We start from the raw sequence: 22,772 nt of genomic DNA, 5'->3' as shown, positions 1-22,772 counted from the left end.
TACCTACCTACCTATATCTCATACACACACAATTTATAAGTATATATGTATATCTTAAACAATCTATAAGTATGTATGTATATATATATATCTTTAAACAATCTATAAGTATGTTTGTATGTATGTATATATATATTAGGAACTGGCTTATAAAACAGAAAGCATCCTAGGGAAAACTGATGCCAATACAGAGGCAGTAAAGTAATATATTAATAGGACAAATGTGAGAAGGTAATCAAATAAATTCTTCAGGAGGCATTTATCAGGGTCTCAGAGATGCAATGATCACCAGGCACAAGCTGAAAAACACTTCCCTCCAAGTTGAACATCTCTCCCAAATCAGTCTGTATTGATTTGCTGCTCTCAGAAACGTTCCCAATTCTCCAAGGCCCCACAACCACTTCTCTTCTGTGTCCTAGAACCCTAGTCACCAAACTGCCAGAGACATATTGAGTTTCCTTCCTGCAGCTAGAACATGGTTCTCCCTTGGAGATGCTGCTCTTCCTGTAGCTCCTGGATCGAAGTCATTCTTGCTCGCCTTCTCATCAGGTGGAGAGAGTGAACCTGGCTTTACGCTAGATGTCCACAGAGACATGCTGCCAGCTACTGTTCCTGAGTAGCAGCTTGGTGTGGCAGGAGTTTCATAATCCAAAAGACATGGCGACAGCGAGGTCACCACCTCACCGGCGGCCTCACATGCCAGTCTGAGCAAGACGTTTACTCTGGAGACAATGAGCTACTGTACTAGTTAATTTAATTCACTGTGTTCCAATAGAAAGATAAGAAATGATCAGATAAGTCCTTTAGAAAAACAATTTGGGAAAATGATGGAGAAACTCATGTGTGGAGGGAAATCAAGGTGAGTGTTGCTGAAGATTACATAGGGATGAGTTTTTGACACAACTCGGAGTGGCAAGAGGACAGAAGACATTAAAGAACTTTAGTCCAAAGGGCTTCGTGATTAACTCCTGGGAGGGATGTCAAAGAAAAACCAATGACAGATAACACCAGGGTTTCTAGCTTGTGGACCTGAATAGATAGTAACAGCAGCCAGGGAGTTACAAAAAGAGAGTTACACAGCATGAGAATACACTGACCTTGCTTACTTATTTGTGATGCTGGGCTTGACGCTACAGCCTTAGCATCTGTGCTACCACTGAACTATGATGTTGTCCCCAGAACCTTGTTCTGATAGACACAGAAAATAAGTAGGCACTTGAAAGTGTAGCCATGTAAAGCTGACCAAGGAGGCAAAACTTCAGTACTAGTTCCCCAGTTGTCTGTCCTCTCTGGACAGAGGACATCTGAGGACCACTAACAATTCCAAAAATTGCTGGAACACCTTATATAGACATAGGAGATCCTTTCTTAATGTACAATAGCACAGAGACCGTCCAAAACACGCACTTAAACATTAGCAGTGGTATGATTACATTTGTTTCTAACCTAGAAGGTGTGTGAAACCTACTCCTGAACTCCCAGTCCCTGAGGCAATTAATCATTTCTGTGCCTATGTGTTCTCAGCATCTAGTGAGATGACCATGTGGTTTTTTTCTTTGAGTTTGTTTATATGGTGGGTTACGTTGATGGATTTCCATATATTAAACCATCCCTGCATCCCAGGGATGAAGCCTACTTGATCATGGTGAATGATCGTTTTGAAGCTGGAAAGAACCCAGATGTCCTTCATTAGATGAATGGATACAAAAATTGTGGTACATTTACACAATGGAGTACTAATCAGCTATCAGAAACAATGACTTTATGAAATTCTTAAGAAAATGGATGCATCTAGAGAATATCATCCTGAGTGAGGTAACCTAGTCACAAAAGAACAGACATAATATGCAGTCACTGATAATTGGATACTAACCCCAGAAAGCTCTGAACACCCCAGAAACAACTTACAGACTATATGAGGTTCAAGAAAAACAAAGGCCAAAAAAAAAAAAAAAAAAAAAAGAAAGAAAGAAAGAAAGAAAGAAAGAAAGAAAGAAAAGAAAAGCCTTTATGCTTAATCTTTACACACCAAGAAAACTTTGACTATTTCCAGGTTACATCTTGCTTTATATGTACTTTATGCTTATTGTAACTAGTAAGATTTTAAGGCATACTACCAAACCTTTAAAAAAAATTAAATACTGACAAAAATGTATTCATATACTATTATGCAAAAATGCTTTTAAAATCTGTACATTTATCTTTGTTTTTTAAAATAAAGTTGTTCAATTAAAAAAAAAAAAAAAAACAATTCCACTCCTCACTCTCCCTATCCCAGTATGCAACCATCCATCTTAGCAGGGCCCAAATCCCAGGAAGCTGGTTACAATCTTACCACGCTCCCTCCCTCTTGGTCAGGTTTGTATTACATTGTCATGCCCAGTTTTGTTTTATAGAGGCCGTGGAAAAACTTGAGATAATGAAAAACCCAACAAAAATGATTAAAAGAAGCAAAGAGAAGGTTAAAGGAATTGGGTCGTCTCACTTAAGAAATAAGTAATTACTGAGTGACTTAATGACGCTGCATTGTCTGAATGCCACTGAGCAGGAAAGAGGCCTAAATCGGTGACTGAGTAGGACACTGTTCTTTATCAACAGGGAAAAAAGCAGATGAAAGAAATAGCTTCCAGGCTGGAGGGTAGGCAACAGGCTTAAAGGGCCAGCTCTTCCAGTTCCTAAGTTCCAGCGCCAGAGCGCAGTGCACAGAGGTAAAAATGAGAAGGCTTTTCGGCTGGGAATGATGAAAACGTTCTGGAACCAGACAGTGGAGACGGTTGACAATACCAGGAGAGTCCTTTTGACACACACACTCCTTGCATTTTTCAGGAATTGGCATGCTAAAGTAAACACAAAGAGTGCAGAGCTTATTGGGGGAAATGGTATGTTGACCAGGAATATACCAATGGTCGCCAATGTTTCCCTCAGACACCTATATAAGCTGGTGTGGAACCATGTTCTCGTGAAGACTAATCTTTAAGCTGTCAAGTGCTAGCCATGAGGGAGGAAAGGGCAGAAGGGAGGCAGGTTCCTCATGTCTGTGCTACAGTTTTTCTCACTATAAATCTCTGCATTGGAAAAAAGGAATTTGAAGTAGACTCCACTATGAGAGGACTTGAGATTAGCACCTCATTCCAGACTCTGATTAACATGCAAATATTATCAAGGTTCCCAACAGCGATCCTTAGTGGTGATGGGAAGGGTGTGAGAGGAGGAGGGTGGGCCTGAGGGGGAGAGGTTGTGCTTACCATGAACATGCAAGACTGGGGTTCCAACTCAGCAAAACATGGTTTGAGAAAGAACAGTTGATAGGAGGAAGCAACGGTTTTCTATGTTAACCCCCCTTTTCAGTGAAGCCCCGATAAATAATGAACAGCAAGCTTTGCTGAAGAGGCCTTGCCAGGTCCCAGCTTCCTGTAAGGCCTTGGAGGACATTCAAGAGCTCCAAGGGCTCCTCCACACAGCATAGTCAGAATGCCACTGAACAGGAAAGAGGCATAAACCTGGCCAACAGACTAGTGAACTGGTGAGTCAGATACTAGATAAGGATATCCAGACTGTAAATATGCTGTCGCATGTTTGAGGGCTCTGATAAACTGAAAACTAGACAAGACACAAAAAGTACTTCACAACAGGAATAAAGGATTTGATAGCTATTTTACATTCCTTATGTCTCTGATGATTCGTGTAATGAAAATTAAGGTGAAATTCACTGTCCTTTAATTTAGCAAACAAAAATCTCAGAATCATAAGAGTCTATATTTGAGTAGGGATACATGCACTGTCATATGTCTCAGGTAGGTAGATAATTTGGCAAAACAAAACAAAATACCTTTTTGGAATGAAATTTGGCAAGCCCCCTTGTTGAAATTAATCTTACAGAAAGAGTTCAACAGCCGTCTGTGACATGGTACAAGGGTATGACATGGCACAAGGGTAGTCATTGTAGCATTGTTTCCTTAAGGAAATATCGGGGACAATATTTCCCTATTCATGCAGAAGCATAATCACAGCAAAAATTCATGATTACAAAGTAGCAATGAAATAATTTTATATTTGGGGAGGTCACCACAACACAAGGAACTGGATTAAAGGGCCACAGCATTAGGAAGGTTAGAACCACTGTCCTAGGCTTTCCAGCAAGTATTCTACCTTTTGGCCTTACAACATATTATCATCTACAGATACGCTGAACGGCATTCGTGGCTATCCTGAGATATACGCACCAGACACATCTGCTCAGTCTGAGAGTTAGCTGAGAACTTCCAGTGTTGGTCTGTGCTCTGCCCTCAGGAGAAAACTGCAGCACAGACTAAAGAGCTCAACGGGATGTGCCTGGGTTCTAGGTTCACGTGTTTCATCATGTGCCAGTCCACTCAAGTAGACAGTGAAGGCAGAGGGGCTCCTGCTGTGTCCATAATATGTGGTGTCCGGGAAGTTGCTGTCACATCATCTGGATGCTAATGAGCACCCTATTCACTCAGCTATGTCACCATATATGGTAGTAACCATGGAGTCTTTACGGGACCATCTTTATGGGTTCTGACTTAGCTGCGCTAATAATCCAGTCAAAGAACAAGGCTCATAAATTTCCTTTTAAATTAGAAACTTGATTCATATAAATTCTGTTAGTTTTATGAAGAACAAATGTTTTATTCAGAGAAGTAGAACCTGGATGTATTTATGTTAGTGATTCTTTGACACATCAAAAAAAAAAAAAAAAAAAAAAAAAAAAAAAAGCTGACAATCCACACAGGGCAAAAATAACAAGACTGTAGATAGGAGCTGTCTCCAAATCCCAGCACTGCGAGGGAAAAGTAAACCAACAGGGGAAAAGAGAGAAAGAAAGAAAGAAAGAGAGAGAGAGAGAGAGAGAGAGAGAGAGAGAAAGAAAGAGAAAAGAAAAAACAGCAATGCAAACTCAACAAACCAAACCAAAAGCAACAACAAACATGCAGAGAGAAGCAACGACAAAAACAAGATGCTTCTGAGTTCCTACAGTAATGTAAATAAAATCCTTGCCTTCATTCCATGAGAGATGAAATATTCATAACTTACTGTTTGGAAAGACACAGCCTTTTCAATATCATTTGAAATGCTGATCCTCTAATCTACTGTACAGAAATCTTCTGACGGAACTCTAATACACAAGCGCAAAGCTTGGCTTCCCAAGATGCTAATTTCCATATCGGTATCAGCTATCAGCTAAACATGAACGTGACCGACATTTCTTCAGTAATTAAAGACTTTAAATATTGCAAGGTAAATGCACATGCCATGACACGGTTTTACTTTCAGTATAAGCAACATTGATGATGATGAAAACAGGTCACATCTGCTGCCTGTTTCTTTAGAGATCACATGAAGTCCAGTAACCTTGCACCCAAAGTTACCTGGAGGGTGGCAGCCTTTCATGACACTAGTGGGAAATCTCTAGAGTTAAGCAACAGTAGCTTAAACGAGTAGCTTCCAAACTTCCCGACCATGATTCAAGTAATAAACACATTTCCATGACAACCCAGAACATGGAGACCCTGCACACAAATGTGATGGTAGCTTCATGAATTTCATTAGTTCATTAGCTTTGCACTCAGGCACGCTGACATCTCCATTTATTTATTTATAGTATTACTGCTACTGGGGCTGCTACTGTTACTGTTCTCAGTGTTGGTGATAGTCCACTAAGCTGGTATCACAACCCATTTCTATGTCAAAACCACTGGTCTGCAAAGCATTACCTTTAATGTCTTGGTTTTTTCAGGATGCCTGTTCCAGTGTCTTCCTGCCCTTCACTTCTCTCTGGAGTTACTGATTCCCGCTTGCTCCACTGACCATCTGTACACTCCAGTGCAGACCTCACTCCAGTGCAGTGCATGGGTCCCAGACCCATACATCCAGTTGTCTACTAGCCTCTCCTAGACATCTCACAATCTACCTTCTATGCTATTAGAATCTACTTTCCTATCAATAACCACGAGCTATTACTGATTATGTTTTATCTGCTCTGCCCTTGGCCAATTGACCAGCCCCGAGAGCCATGCTTTCTTGACTCCTAACCCACCGTGTTTTCTCCTTCCTCCTCCAACTTCTTCTCTCTGGGATTAAAAATTTCCACACCACAGCTTTATTTTGCGGTGACTGTACCTATCCCAAGCCTTAGTAAATGCTACCAGATAGGCTGTGTAAGTCAGACAGCTGGGAACTATTCCTCTCCTCTTCTCCCCTTTCCTCTTCCTCTCCCTCCTCCTTCCTCTCTCCCCTACTCTCCCCTCAACTGTCCTCCCCTTCCTTTCCCTCTTCCTTCTGCCTTCCCTGTCTCTCCTCCACCCCTGCTCTCCTCTCCCCTCTTCCTCTCCTTGCCCCTCCTTCCTATCCCTTCTTTCCTCCCTTCTGTCCCCTCCTCTCCTTTCCTTCCTCTTCTTCCTCCTGTCCCTTCCCCCCTCCGCCTGTCCCCACTCCTCCAGGCACTGAATCCTTAGCTTCTGTTTCAGCCAGGATGCTTCCCCATCATACAACTCCACTCCCATCATCACTGGACGAGTGATGTCATCACTAAGCCTCTGCGTCATTCTTCTCCAGTCTGTTTCACCCTGACCTTGGTGGGATTTTCCAACTATGCAAATCAAATCATACCACGCCTTGCTGTGAAATGCCAAAAGCTTTAGGATGAAGCCCCAGCCCCCAACATTGCTCACTGGCCTCCCCATCTGGCCTCCTTGCTCATTTCCCTTCACCCCACCCCCATGTCTACGGAAGTAGCAATCAGGTCTGGGTGCAGGTTAGAATGACCTAGGTAATGTCTGACCTCCCTTCAGAACAACTCAATAGATCTAATTAGTTAGTGACAGTCATGTCGAGCCAGCAGATCCACTGCTTTAAATACAGTGAAGGCCTTCCAGCAGTCCCAGCGGTCCCAGCAGTCCTGGCGGTCCCAGCGGTCTGAAGTTCCTCCTTGTCTCACTGCACTTGTGCCATCGACCCTTTAAATGCTCAGCCACACATTCATGCTCCATGTTTAGGGCTTAGCTAAAAAGGCATCTCCCCCCCTTTCTTTTATTGAAAATAGACTTTTTTCTTACATAATTTATCCCAGTTACGGTTTCCCCTCCCTTTATTCCTCCCAGTTCCTCCCACCTCCCTTCCCATTTAGATCCACCCCATTTCTGTCCCTCTTTATAAAACAGGCTTCCAAGGGGTAATAATAAAATAAATCTAATAAAACAAGGTCAAAACGAACACATCAGAATAGGACAAAATAAATACACAGATGAAAGAGAGACCAAGAAAACACAAGAAAGAGACACAGACACAGAGACCTCCTCACTCACACACTCAGGGAGCAAATAAAAACACTCAACTGGAAGCAAAGGCCATTTTCTAGGGGGCTGTGTTCCTGAGTCCCCAGAGGCTGCAAATTCCTTGGGACCCTTGCTTCCTTATCTCAAGCCAGGGTTTACCATCTCTTTAGTCTGACATTGGTGTCTGTTCAACAGACATCTGTACAATGACTAGAAAGTAAATTATAGTAAGAGACGTGAAGGGAAGGTTCAGTTAAGGAAAGCTTGAAAAAATTTTTGATCCATAAGAAGTAAACTGGCAACTGTGCCATCTTTGAAGAAACTTCTCCTCTCTATCAGGCAAGCTTGGGATGGCACACAGGGCCACTGTTTGCCTCTGCCCGTCTTGCCTTAGGAAAGCTTTTCCCAAGGGAAGTATCTGTTTCATCCCACTAGCACATCCAAGGTGGAAGACATTAAAAACAGTTCCCTCGACTAGACGAATGAAGAATTATCAGAGTAACCCAGGGTCAGGTGGGGGCCACACATCTCCACTGCGTAGCACCAGGCTCTCCCTTCCTGCATTCGAAGGAAGGACACTGAACTTAGGAGAAATGTGGAAGCCGGCACTTCCACGGCGGCAGCTTCCAGCCATGGCTCATGCGGTGCATATTAAGGTGCTCATTAAAGTCTTGCCATAATCGAAAAAATTATATATGTGCGATGAGAATGAGTTAGTGTTAATGGAGGAGCCTTAGCCTCCCCTGACTTTGTGCTTTCTAGTTGTATCTTAACCTTGAGGGTTTTTTTTTCTTTTTTTGGAGAGGACTCTGCATTTTTCTGTAGGCGTGAAGTCAGGTTTGAGATATAATTCTATTAACCACACACACAACTTCACAGTCTATTATGTTGCTTCAACATTTTTTCTGTAAAAATAAATTGTTAAGAATATTATTCCTGGAACAGCATAAATTCTTGGAATTACTGAGTAACTTATGTACCGCACCACTGTTCCAAGAACAGATCACTTATTTCATCATGACAAAGTAAAGTTATTAATCTTCTGGCTTCCACTTCAACAATGAGAAATGCTGAGGGATGTGCAGACACCTGCATTCCATTTCAGCTCAACTTTATACCATCCATAAACATCTCTGTTTTGGACACCTCGTCCAAACAAATGCTCACAGCATACTCTATGTAGCACTAGATTTTATGCAACTATAAAAGTTCCTTGATGTTAATTACAGAGACAAATGTCTCATCACACATTTGGTTACCAGATAGCATAATTAGTTTTCTCCATTAACCTTTCAGATATAAAATTTGATTTCCAAGTTAAAAAAAAAAAAAAACATTGTAAAAAACCCTTGGAACTCAAACAACACAGTATATTTGTACATGCTTAGAAAGAAATGTAATGCTCAGAGAACAATTTTATGGGTTCTTATTTACGAGGATAGTGATTGTCTGGAATAGGAAAGAAAAATCTGTCCTGACTTTGCAATGATTTTAAATACGTTGTCAAGTGCACATGTAATAAGCTGTCCTTTGTGCAGAGAGGAGGCACAGTAACCTGACCATGAATGGAATGTGCCCGCCATCTCTCCTGCTTGACACTGAGTTGGTTCATCAGAGCCTCTCATCTGAGAGACAAAGAAGGATAAGACAACAACCAAACAACCAAGAATGTTCAGCCAGCCGAGGGTTCCGGGCCAGTGCTATGTCACATAACAGGGTTTCCACAGAGAAACCACATATGCAACGATGGGTGACAAGATCCGGGCAGATGGCGGTGGTCCAGCATTCTAGCTCTGTACGTATATTCTTGGATTGCCACACAACAACAGACGTGCCTGGTGCCGTACAGCCGTAGTTTTTCCTGTTCAAAGCTAAAACTGCCCCCAAATGACTATGTCACATCATAGCCTACTAAGGACTATGCTATAGATCAAATACGTGGAAAGCATGTTGGACTGTTATAACCCACTGACATTCATACTCACTTATGCTGCCAACATGTTAAGGACAGAAAGAAGAGCTCACTGCACTACTGCACGGGACACTGCTATCCAGGATAACCTTCTCTACTCAAAGTAGTATCTCACTCAGATTAACTGACAATTGGTAGGAAATCATAGTCAGCATGTTTCAACATGGTACTCACTCATCCACTCAGAAATAGTTATTAGGAACCTGTCCTGTGCCAAGTTTTGTACTGGGAAAACTGTAAGTCTTGTCCTGATAAAGAGACTTCTGCTAAGCCTGGGATGTTAAATAACAGAGAACCACACAGAAGATAGAAGAGGTTCCTCTAGACTGAGGTCAGCAGTGGACACACCAGGAGAATCTAAGGCCATGGAGGTGGAAGATGTAATAATACACAGTGCCACAGAACAGCTTCTAACTTCAGAGAGACAAGTTAGGGCAGGGTGCTCTTATTAACCTAATGAAATAGGAAACATACACAATGAAAGCTAAACATCTCACTGTTGGAGTCCACATGTTTTACTTCTGAAATGAGAGTCTAGTTAGTTACTAAATATGTGTAAATTTCCACCAGGGTAAGAACTTTTAAGAGGTAAAAAAAAAGTTGAATAACAAAGTTTCAAATGGGATGTTTAGTTTAAACCTGTTTAAAATCAGACTCTTCTTTCCTTCATTCCTCAAGCAGTTGTTGACCTTCCTTTTGAGAACCATAGAGGGACAGAGCTAACCCTTAGTTACAATGTAGCAGCAGAGGACCATAATTGCACTTTTTACATTTCTACTTTAATAGGGATCCCATGAATGCTGGGGCCTGGGGGGAGGGGAGTTCACGCTGACTACCTAAAGGATGCTTCAGGAATGACATAGAACCAGTGAAGAAGGCAGATGGGTTGCAAGGTGCACGGATGACAGTTTGAGGAAGCAGGCCCACTGTGAGAGCACAAAGTGGCTGCTATAGCTGGGCATAGGTGCTGAGACGGGAAGTGTCAGAAATAAACGGGAAGGAGACAGTTTGTGTTGGGGGCCTTATCATGCTAAGGAGTGTGGCCTTAACCAGAAAGCATTAAATGACAGTGTTTGTCAGGCAGGGAGCAAGACAAGGTGTGTGTGATACCGGGAGGAAGCTAAAGGTGTTCCCTGAATCAACGACTGCATGTTTGGGCTGCTGGTATGCCCAGACTGACTCCCTGCTCTGGCACATGCTTTTCTAGGTTGTTGTCTCTCCAATAATCTGCAATACGCATCCACGCGCGAGCGCGCACACACACACACACACACACACACACACACACACACACACACACACCAGGTTTCTTGTATCAATGTCCAAAATTAGTGCAAAATACACTGTTCCAAAATCTTTACTTTCCTATATATCAGGGGAACCAGAAAGGAGAAATTATCAACATGTCTCATATTCTGCCCTTTGAGGACATATTTTTTAATGTCCTAATCAGAATTGATGTAGAAATAAAACATGACATCTACAGTTCTCACTTAGCAGTTATTGGACCACACAAAGCCTTCCCCGGAAAGGCAACCTTTGTGAAGACATAATGACCTGTGTGCGTGCTCAAGAGTGGGTGTGGGTGATGTCCGTCTCTCCTGGCCCTTGTAGGGCATCCCTGGAACGCTGTGGCTTTAGTAACTCTGCACATGGGATCTGTTGCCCCAGGAAGGTGATGATGGCCGCTAGGTTTATTGCTGGAATTGTATGACGCACGGCTTTATTTTCTTTAAGTAAAAAGACCTGCTTGGTGCGGACTCTGAGAACTAGATAGAGCACGATCCGTTTCCTAATAAATCAGTGTTACCCCAAGCACTTTGCTTCTATGAAGGTTCCAATGTCAGCACTAGCAAAGCACATGGCCTTTTAATTTTGATTTTCAACATATCACCAGCTTTTACATGCATATTTTGCAGTTTTGAATTTTTATGGATTTGTAAAAGGAAATATTTCGAATTGTATCTGACAGACCTGAAAACCCAAATTTTAGCTTTAACACGTATAGTGGTTTCAACAATAATGGTGCCCAGGGGCATGCATGTTTGAACACTTGGTTCCCAAGTGTTTAGGAAGGATTAAAAGGTACAGCCTTGTTGGAGGAGGTGTATCCTGAGATGGGCTTTGGAAGTTTGAAACCAGGCACTCTCTGTGTCTCATCTGTTCTCTGACTGAGGATCAGGATGGAAAAGCTCCGGCACCCCGCTTACTCGCCTTCCACCACGTTCCCCATTTTGATCATGGACTAACCCTCTGAAACTGTAAGCAAGCCCCCAAGTAAATACTTTATGAACTGCCTTGGTCATGGCGTTTGGTCACAGCAACAGAACAGTCACTAAGCATGGTAGATTACAAGAAGTTCCTCAACGAGGTTCGATGAAACACGGAAGTTTGGTTTATCAGCTGTTGCTAAAATTTCAATAGGGTCTCATGTTCTAAGATGGATCTCTGGCTTTATGCAGCAATGTCTGCTATGTTTATGTACTTAAATGAACAAAGACTTGCTGTGCGAGCACCATTATAAACACACTGTACTAAGTGCTTCCGAGGATCTGAAAAGGAATCTAGGCCACACTAGCCTCTAGGTTTAGATCATCTACATCAGGACAGATCAGGAGAGACGGTGAAAATAAACAAGCAGTCTGATGTGACAACTGTTCAAACAGGTCCGAGAAAGGATCTGCACCGTTACCTAGACCACAATAAGGCCAGGCACAAAAAGAGATGAGGGTAGGCAGTGCATGGTAAGTAGCGGAAAGGGGATGATGTGAATTTTCAGCAGGAAAACACTTTGAATTTGGAAGGAGATATAGTACAAATTAAGGGCACAGACCTTTCCAGTTTGAAAAGATGCTATTTAGGACTGTGCATATGCTCAGGAGGAATCTGGTGAAGTAGTCTGGCAGGCTGCGCTACTCTATCATAGACGATAAAGAAATATTCTCAAGGGTTTTGTTCAAGGTTATCATTTAAAAAATTTTTATTTCTAAAATTTTCACGGGTGTTTTGCCTACATGTGTATTGGTGTACCACATGGATGCAGGGTCTGTGGAAGACAGAACAGGGGGTCAGCTCCCCCGGAACTGGAGTTACAGATGCTGGTGAGTGTCATGTGGGCGCTGGGAGTCAGACCTGGGTCCGTGCGAGAGAAGCCAGTGCTCTTCACTGAGTCTCCGAAGCCACTCAAGGTCATTAATGGCTGACCTGAGACCAAACTGAAGTTTCCTGAACCTCAGTCTGCTTTCTCTCTACTGGGCTATAAACGGAAAAGCTTGTGGCCTGGGCAATGTTGGAATTAAACTTTAAATGTGGCCTAGGCAATACTGGAATTGAACTTTGAACACTGTCAGAACAGACTGGATGTTGCTAGGAGTCTGGAACTGGAACAGGCATGGCAGGAGAGCAGACAGCAGAAGCAGCCTTAGTAAGAGGGCAGAGATAAAAAAGCAAGGAGCTCCTGGGGGCCATGAGAAAAGACCCTTTTTTTTTCCAGTGAAAAATAAAATAGAAAAGAAGAATGCAAAGGTAAGCCAGAAAGAGAAAGAGCAGGAAGATGAGGAGGATGGGCCACGCTTTCTATATGAAGCAGAAGCAGAAAGAATCTGGCCAGACCACATTCAAACACAGCTCTTGTTACTGGCTCCACAACTCAGAGCAACTTCTGCAGACCCACATCTCTCATTTACAGATGGAAATGCCTTTTCGGAAGCGTGGTGAGTCCATGAGACCATGAATAACCCTCACTTCCTGAGGTTCCTGAGCTTCTCCAGGTCTAAACCATCCAGTACCCCCTCCCTGGGCTGCCCATTCTATCTAGACAAGTACCATTTGCTGGGGAGCAGGCATTTGGAAGCAGGGAGGTGCTAGCAGGCTTGGACAAACAATAGGTGCTGAATTTGCAGTTAAGAGACAAACATGCTCCTATGGTCTCTGCAGAAGTCACATGAGCAGCTCACAAGGAAAGGGTTAGAGACAGTCCTGGAGAATAGATCTCTGAGCAGGGTGTCAAAACACCTGAAGTTAAGTGTGGTCAACTGCTAAGCACTGTGTGGCCTTATGCAAGTTGCTTCTGTCTCCAAGATGAGTCTCCCATTTGTAAAGCAGGATAAGGACCAAGGTCTATTTCCTAGTACAGCAGTAGTAGTAACTATGTGGCTAATGCAAGTGGTCAGACAAGGCTAGAGTAATGGCCCCCTGCCTCTGGGTAGACAGTAGCAACTTAAGAATGACTAACTTTTCATCTGAAGCTACAATGTATCTAATGTACCCAGGAGACTTTCTAACAGTGAAGCCGACCACAACACTTCTGAAGTCTTTAGGGAGGGGGGGCTTGAATATAATCACTATTTGGTGCTGACTGCCCTCTTAGAAACCATGGCGTCAAATGCTTACTGAACATGGACTGCAGTACTCTAACAAGCTAGAGGTTCACAGGTCTATAGGGGGCATGTGAGGTTCTCAGAGTCTCCTTTACCCTCCTGGGGACAGTAGTTCATGATAAGGACCCTGCAGGGGAGTGCATCGGAATTAAGTATAGCATGTGGCCAAGGGAGGGATTTGTGGGAAGACACACCAGTTTACATCCTAGTTCTGAGCAACTGGCTTTCTTTGTAAACTCCCAAATTCTCCCACAGAATAGAAACCGCAGTGTTTTTAGTTAGGACAATGAATGGAATAATGTACAAAGTTCTTAGTGTTACACTGCACCTGACTTTTGATAAACGCTACCTATGTTTGCCATCTTCTTAGTACACAGAGCTGTCTCCGCACTGGGCCACCGAGGAAAAGCTGTAGGGATACAAAGGCAGTACACTGGCCATTCAGTGCGTGCGGTGCTGTGCGTGAGGCTTCTGGCAAGAGGAATGGGAGCAGTTTCGATCCAGATGCTGGTATTTAAGGCTTCTGCCCATTTCCATTTCCCTTGACCCTCAGGCTGCACCCCACTCTTGCCATGATACATGAAGAAACATCAGGAAGGAAGGTTTCCTTCCTAAACCTTCCTTCCTCAGGCAGTACTTTTGGGGGCCATCCAAGAACTGAGGTGGCACCTAGATGTTTAATGCCTAGGTGAAGAGCGGCCATCCCAGCTCTCCAAAGACGAGCATCGAATGGCAGTCAGAGGAGCACTGCATAGTGGTTGGAGACCAAGTCCCTAGCTTTTAGAGTCGTCTTATGTGTCTTCTCTCGAGGGAGATTCTCGAGCCCTCGGTAGGGGCAGTTCTTAGCAAGGAAGACATTACGAGATTTGGAGATCTGGACCCCAGTCAAACGGCATCACTACTGAACCGTGTACTCCATCTGCTGAAAGCTGTGCTCCTGAATGAAATACGAAAAAGACCAACACACACAGGGGTTGGCACACATGCAACTGGAGCTTGGTAAATATTTGCTAAATGAATAAATTAACGAGACCTGAACATCTGAACACCCGAAAAAGAAATACACCTCAGATTCATATCCTAGGAAAGTAAAGCTGAACTAAAAGCTAACATATAAAAAGAGACTGCATTTAATACCTGTATTACAGTTACAAAGAATACATTGCCTCATTGAAAAGTGTCTTTCTTCTAGCTAAAGCCTCAACAATCCTTGGCGTGGCTGGATAGAGAGGTTAGGAGTTAGCTTCTGCTACTAGTAGTACATCCTCTTCACTCTGAGCTTCAGTTCTCATTATTTTGGGGATAAGAACAACTGCCCTGATTATAAAAGGACTCCCAGATAGCAGAATACTCTCTCAAGTGCAACCCTCACCTACTATCTAAGTGTAGACAGGCCTGTCTGCTTATCAGTCAGTCGGCCCGTACCACCCTTTCTACCTGGAATCTTCTGCCTATGCAAATCTCAGTGGTTCAAGGTCTAGCTCCCCACCCTATCTTTGCAACTAGCTCGAGCCTTTCCCTGTTCCTTTCTAACAGCCGTTTAATTACAGTTCAGGCAGAAGACACACACACAGTGGACCGTTTGGAGTTCAGGCAGAACTTGCCCTAGGATTCCACTTAGGTTAAGTCCCACAGAGTGACCTTTGGCATCTTCCTCAACATCTCTAAGCCTTATCTAATTATGAGGATGATGACCCTGGTACTGACGTGCAGTGGGGACTAAATCTGAACGTTCAACAACTTCCGCTGTTGTGATTGCTGCATACTGCACCTTTCTTCCAGAACTATCTTATCCACACACCCCCACTCCCACCCCGCCAAAGGACTTTAGTCCTCAGAGCAGGGTCCCTGTCCTATCCACTCCTGATCGTATGCACATTCCAGAAAAGGGCTCAGCTCACAGTCTCCTCACAGAAACACTTGTTGAGTTGACGAAACAGATTGTATCTCTTCAAACAGTGCTCAGGTCTCTACTGTAGCTCCAAGGAACCGGCTTGAGAAAGTCAAAAGTCCACAGGGTAAAGTTACCTTTTCTAACCCTTAATCAAATCAAAAACATGTCAGCAACTCCCAAAGCACTTACACAAGCCATCATTCTAGGGAGCTACTTTACCACTCCGGATGTATTACATTAGTTAGCAGCCTAAAAATATTCCAAAGAAATAGATGTGACGTGGGAAGTTCTGCCAAATTCTAGGGTACTCTCTATTCCCCCGAGACACGTACTTGAATCTTCTAGATAACGAGGGTCGCAAAGCACACACATGTCTGAATACAGAACATCCTATGAAAATTCAAGGAAGCTATGTGCTAGCACTTTCTACAACTCTCAGGCATTTAAGTATCAAACTCTTCTAGTGCCAAACCCTAGAAATGAACACACAATACCTATTTATATCAAAATAAACCTGATAGGAGTCTATGTTTTAAGAAGAGTAACACAAACTCTTATCAAAATTCTTAATTTCAGATGTCGTCTCTATTTCCTGTTCTATGAAATTATGGTTCCAAATCATCTGCACTTCTTCTTTAATTGGCCTAGAGGGTCTTTGGGAACCAGATCTGATCTTCCCCAGGTACTTCCTTAGCCTCTGAACTGTTTGTCAAAGGCTTTTTTACAAACCACTGTTAAGATGGACTCCATGGTATTCCTTAATGATATTCCTGTATCTTCAATTCAAACGAGGAAGAAAGAACATTAGTCCTGTCCAAGAGCCTGCATTTACTCAATTCCGAGTAGCATCATCATCCCGATCTTCATCTTTCTTTCAGCCTCACAATTTATTACTAACATCGCTACTATTTTCCAGGCAACTAATAGGAAGGAGCTGCCAGGAGACCTTTGCTGGACAAGAACTCAATCCAGGACATGCTGTTCTACTTGCATGAGAAATGTAAATTTTCTACCAGAAGGCAAATTCATTTGCTCAGATGGTTTCAAGTGGTACTCAGAGAATTTATCTTACCCAGGTCAGATCAGGGAAGGGAGTCTAATCTGAGATGGGTCTCTTTCTTGGCCAGAGCATCTCACTTGATTTTGGTGTTCAGTGTTCATAATAGTCAGTAGGTGCTGGGAGTGGTGCTGATTTTAGGACTATTCCCTGCCTTACTGCAGAGACCCGAGTGTCTATGATGATCATTCTGGTAGGAATGGCTCACGTCTCTCTATTTCACCTTTGTAAATTTAACTTTTGCCTGGCCCTTTGCAAGCTTTGCACCCTTTTTTCCCCCTTAAACCAAAACAGAGAAAGAGATCATGGGAAAATACACAGTCGTTACAATGTTTTAATCTGAATCCTAAGGAAACAAAACTACCAAGCTGGATCTAAGCGGAATCCGCAGTTACTGATTAGTTCTGGCCCTTGCTCTTAACCACTCTTACCCTGATTTCCCACAAGCTCTCCTTCCTGTGTCTGCAGTACCTGGCCCTCACCCTACTACCTGAGGTTGTAGAGAGTCCAGGATGGGCAAAGTTGAAGCTGAATGTCACCATATACCTTGCACTTTGCCTTTTATGCACTTTCAGAGGAAGCATCCTGGGCAGTTTGATTTTTGGCTCAAAGGCTGCAGGTAACAAACTGTCCGCCTAGGATGCTTCTTGTGCACATCTCACGCCTGAGTTATACATACACAGGCAAACAGGGTACTCTGGGCTACTTACATATCTGTGGGCACTTGTCAGAAGGTTTAGAGGATGCTGCCTCTGTCCCCAAGGTAGGTAAGTCAGGAAGGGTAGTGACAGGAAAAAAGTCATCTTTTCTCTTTGACCACAAATGTTGGCGAGAAAGACACAGCCAGGAAATGCAAAGCTCTTGAGTAGTAAGAGGCACTGTCAAGAGGTGTCGAGGCAGACACTCACACTTTTGTTCTCCTTACAATGTTTGGACTATAGATTTAATTTAATTGTGTCATGGCAGGATTAGCAACCAGGCCACAGAGGTGAAAGGACATTATAATAAGACAGCACATCCATCCTCTATCCCACCCAAGGCAGAAGCAAAACCAAACAAATCGCAGCTTCCTGGAAATTGAATTTCTGTTATCCAGATGTCAAAGATGTAATACCCCAATTACACAAACTACTGCCAGTGAAGCATGCCAGCGAATACGCTATGTAAATGGGGTGAGCGCCGAGTGACGAAACTGCGCAGTCAGCATCTGGCTGTGTGACTGAGTGATAATTAGCACTGTGTGTAGACACTAATAAACATTTATGTCTGAAATTACAACTTTTAGCAATGTTAATAAGGGATCTATTGGCAATCTGTAAAATAAAAGGTCTCGAAAAGAATGCCATGCATTAAGCAATGGCAGACATTTCCCGTTCTCCCCCAATCTCCCCCCCCAACCCGCCCCACCACCCTGCCCCTGGAATTGCAAATGGCCATGCCAAGCTGTTTTGCTGAGAAATTAATTGACATAAGAACCTACCTAAGAAAATGGGTTGTGTCTCTTTGGTCTCCCCATTAACATCATTGCTGAATCCTGGGATTTTATACACCTCATGGTGATAATCTGGCACGAGAAAATAACCGAAAATTAGAGTTTTAATGACTTCAACAAATAGGAACAAGCAATTAAGGATTCCCATCCTCATATGTATAATTTACAGGAATATTTTCAAGAACTCTTCCAGGAATTGTAGTCAATAGTAATCACCAAAACTTTGCTCACTGAAAAGCACAGGAACTTGAAATATTACTTTGCCTTTACAAAACAGGTATCCTTGGCTACAGTATCCATAGTAAATTTTGCCCTCAGATACCAATTAGTCTGGTTTCTGTTCTTTGACACAGTATATTTGTGGGGGGAAAAAAAATCTTGCCAAATCACATGCCAAAGGAGTTTCCCAAATTTACTTCCACAACTCATGTTTGTGAGCATGTCAACAGTATGTTTCAGAATGGCCTCTTTACTCAGTTTACCCAGAAAAAGCTCATCTTAAAAGCAAGCACATATTTTTTAAAAAAGATATTGATGTGTTAATTTTTAAATGTATACTTTGAAAAGAAGCATGACTTTCATGTTTCACATAATCGAGTCTTTTGCATTTGACTACTGCCCTTACTGAACATGCATTAGTTTATCATCAAAAAAAAAAATTTTTTTTTAAAAAGCACCTGCACAGCAGAATCACTCTGTGTGATTAAAAAAGGAAAAGAAAAAAAAAAAAAAAAAAAAAGGAAAATTTCAAATACAACATCTTACAATCTCCCGTGGAAGCCGCAGCACTTTGGGAATGTAGCTCTTTACAAAGCAGTATCACCCCGGTGTGAAGATAGAGGTGCCTTTTAACAACTATCCAAGGTTTAGGTGGCCTTGTTCGTTTGTTGTTTGCCTTAGCTGTCACAGGACAATGTGACAAAACTCCCCTCTCTTTTAGGGTAGAGCAGTGAGTTCCCTGGGGTCATAAATGCGGAAGCAGCCTCTGTTCCAGAATGGAGCCTGTTGTATCAACAGGGCCATCACACATGGAGACACTTCTTAAGTACAAACCTTGAGTCAACACTCTTGATGGAGAAGTGGATACCAAGGAGTCGCCAAATATTTTGAATACATACACTGCAGTCTTTCAGGCCTCTATCATTAAACAGTGCAAAAACTAAATTAGGGGAAACACAGATGAGCGGATTCTCAAAAATGTCTATAATTAAACCATTTCCAGGCTAGCCAAAAGTGAGCTTTATAAAATCCTCATTTCAGTTTGGCTGAGTTCGGGAAAACTCCATCCCTTGCGATCTCCCTCCAATCGTCACCTGTTTACACGTGACTTTTGCTGGGGCCCTTGGAACAATCATGTGGTTCTCTCCTCGGAAGATAATGCTGATAAAAAATCACCCAAGCAAAGTGGACAGCTTCTGTGATTTGGCTTTGACCCAAGTTGACTCAAAGATGTTTGAAGAGGGTGGGCTCATATTAGGACTTGTACCATTACCACTGTGGGGTGGGGTGGAAAGGTATCACCCTTCTCATTTATTAAGGTGATACATTTTGACAGGTGTGTTCCTTACCTAGAGTTGTCTATTTTTTAAGACTCAAATCAGGAAGATGGAGTCGAACTAGAAGCAGAACCCAAAGGAGACGCTATACAACTTTCTCCTCCCTGGTCAAAAGAAACGCCTATAAAGAGTGTGTTGTGCACCTGTTAGTCGGCAGGACCTAGCTGGATTTTTCTCTCTCTTGTGATGCCGCTTGTCTGGCTGTTATTTCAGCTAGTCTTAAAACTACCTTTCCACCCAAATCACTCAACTGGAAAAGATGCTGCATGTCAACAATTTCTGCCTTGAGCTTCGATTCCCTAATGAGCTGATTCTTCTTAAAAAGAACAATGATCATCTTTTTCCTCCCCTCCTTTTTTATATTTGGGGGGATAAAAACGAAAACAAAAACAAATCGTAGTCCATTCTCGGCCTGCCGGCCAGGCAAACCCTCAGCCACCCCAGCCCAGCCGCAGCCGCGGCGGCGGCACCCCCGAGCGGGCTCGGCTCCCCGGTGTCATTGTTTGCTAATTTCCTGACGTGCCCTCCGACTTGTTTACCTTCAATAACACCCGGTGGGTCCCTCTCAGGCACAACTTTCCCCGCGGCGGGGCGTGTGCGGCCCCAGGGGGCCCGGGGTTCGGGCGGGGACGAGGGGGGTCGGGGCGGGCGCGCCCCCGGCGTGGAGCCCGCGGGCGGCCCGGGCGCGCGGGGCCGAGTGCGCGGAGCGCGGCGCCGGCTTCCCGCCGCTGTCCCCGGGCCGGCGGCTTACCTCGGCTCACCAGTTTGAAGCTCTGGGATTTCCTGCTTCTTTTCCTCTCCGAGAACTCCATGGTGCGGGCAAGGTGGCGGCGCGGCAGGAGACGGAGGCGGCGGCTGAGGCGGGCTCGTGTCACCGCCGCGGAGCCGCAGGGACCAAGGTCCGCGTCGCGATCGGCGGGGGGGGAGGCCGAGGGACGGGAGGAACCACCGCGAGGCTGGCCGGGGGCTGCGCGCCCCGGGCGAAGTTGTCCCCGCGCGCGGCGCCGCCTTCCCGGTGTCTTAGGCGACCCCTCGGTGCCCCCTCATGCCGCCTCGCTCTTGCCCGAACGCAGCCCGCCGCAGCCCAACTTTCCGCTGGGAGTCGGGCCGGGCGGGGGCGCGGAGCCGCGGGGTGCTCGCCGCGGCCCGCCTGGGCTCAGCCTGCGGACGCGGCCCGGGGGACGCGGCGAGCCGAGGGAGGGCGGCGGCGGCGGGTGCGGAGCGGCGGCCGGGGCGCTGACCGCCCCCGCGGGAGGAGGGGCCGCGCAGGCGGAGGGGGCGGCGCCGCCGGGACCCCGGGGCCACCTGCTGGCGGAGCCGGGACGCCGCCATCCCCTGGGGGCCGCCGCCACTGCTGGACTCGGCCGCGGGGCGAGCCGGCGTGGCCCGGAGGCCGCGGCTCAGCGTCCGTGGCGGCCCGGGCCCGGGGGGGGGGGCTGTCCCCCGGGGGGTCGCCGAGCTCTGCGGGGCCTCCCTCCGCCGCTCCGGGAGGCGAGCCTGCCTTTAGAAATAAGCCAGGGATCGCGCAGCTCCCTGGCGGCCAACCCTCGCTCAGTCTGAGCCGGGCGGTGGCAGGGCCAGGCGCAGATTTTAGGCAACTTTTAGCAGGGGGTGAAAAACTTACCCATCCGCGCTCTGCGAGCAAGCGGGGAGAAATCTGAAAATGTACTGCTGAGAAGACTTTGGGATGGAGCGAACTTCAGTTCTGTACCCCTATCCTGGGGGCTGTAGGGGGGAAGTTATATGCAGAGGGGGTGCTTCGAATGGTGTTTTGGGAACAGGGGTGTAAGAGGTGAGGAACGCAAGGGGGTGCAGGCTCTTAGGGAAGCAGTGGTCATAGCAGGTGCATAGACTCCTCCACTTGACACAGAAATACCAAAACAATCAACGTCCACAAATGGCCATTGGGAGTTTTATGTTATATTTTTCTCTGGGGAGCCAAATGTGCACTTACTGTAGGTCCCATTTCTTACCATGTTTTAAGCGGGAATAGAAAAGATTTTTTTTAACATCACCTGGGAATGGTAGTGTAGGAACATGATCTGACACGCTTAAAAGTACCTCCTTCAAATCTATGGTTTCTAGACTAAAGTACAAAGGGGAAGAAGGGCTGGGCTGCTGCTCCAGCACCTTGGTAAGGTCAGGTTGCTCCAGAGAATAGAGAGGAAAGCAGGGAAGGGTTGGAGGTGGGCTCTCCTGATGAATGGATGAGGTGAGTTATAGTCAAATGGAACAGCCATTCAGAAGCCACTCTGATATAACCGGGACATTAAGAGCAGGGTAACTACCAAGGAAAGGGGAATGTTAGAAGCAACCAGTGCAAACCTACTTGGAAATAAAACCAAAGAGCCAGTGAGCATCAAGCTAACTGGAGACAGCAGATAGACCTTAGACATGGAGCAAATGAAGGGAAAGCGGATGGGAAGTTGGTCTCAATGAGACTAAGAGCTTGCGTTCTGCTCAATAAAGCAAATTCTTTAAGAGAGGATTCTTCTCATTTTTCCTTTTCTCTACTTCCTTTGAGATGACGTCAGAGGCTGGAGTCCCTTCCCCAGGAAGGTGTGTGGAAGAAATTAAATGTGCACTTGGTGAATTTCTTAGATCTCTTCAGAGTTATAAGAGGCAATGAAGGATTCAGTATGACAATGCGTTGTGCAGTAATCCCACTTGGGTCTTCCCCCACCTCCTTTTAAAACCAGAATTTTTAAAACCCGAAGATGTCTGGAATGTTTCTAAAACAAGAAAACATTCTATACCCCAGGACCGAGTGTGTGTGTGTGTGTGTGTGTGTGTGTGTGTGTAGTGTGATCCTAATGGTCACAGGCTGAGTACTATGTTGGTTGAATAATACAGAGCATTCATTTCTTGGGGCATAAGGTAAGATTTTATCATGCTTAAACTATGATGAAATCATTGAAGGTATCATCCCAAGTTGCAAATTCCTAGGAAAGATATTAATAAGTTGTTATCACTTTAAGTTCAAGTAGGAATGCACCTGCAGAAGGGAATGTTCTTTTTATAGTTAAGGGGATATTTTAAGGGACTATCTAAAAATCTATTTCTTTGCCCTTGTGACCAAACTCTCCAAAGATGTTTCATGAGTGAGTTGGTGTAGAGAGGATATGAA

General features: G+C 44.6%; 1 protein-coding gene across 3 annotated transcripts in view; it reads right to left on the bottom strand.

The window, feature by feature from the left end:
* The window catches only part of BEND7 (BEN domain containing 7), a 79,877-nt gene extending 59,062 nt beyond the window's left edge, over positions 1-20,815 (bottom strand). For 2 of the 3 annotated variants that reach the window (XM_080918044.1, XM_080918045.1), the window contains exons 1-2: positions 20,397-20,815; positions 18,078-18,161 (exon numbers count right to left, since the gene is read on the bottom strand). In XM_080918044.1, coding sequence (XP_080774170.1) covers positions 18,078-18,161; positions 20,397-20,457 — 145 coding nt within the window. In that variant the 5' untranslated portion in view covers positions 20,458-20,815. Of the gene's footprint in view, positions 1-17,307; positions 17,370-18,077; positions 18,162-20,396 lie in introns of those variants that run through there. The other variant, XM_080918046.1, reaches the window with a different exon arrangement.
* Positions 20,816-22,772: the final 1,957 nt, after the last annotated feature.

Source organism: Micromys minutus, assembly GCF_963924665.1.
Source record: "Micromys minutus genome assembly, chromosome: 6".
Taxonomy (NCBI): domain Eukaryota; kingdom Metazoa; phylum Chordata; class Mammalia; order Rodentia; family Muridae; genus Micromys; species Micromys minutus.
Note: the sequence above shows the minus strand (reverse complement) of the source record. Positions and strands in the feature narration are given on the sequence as shown.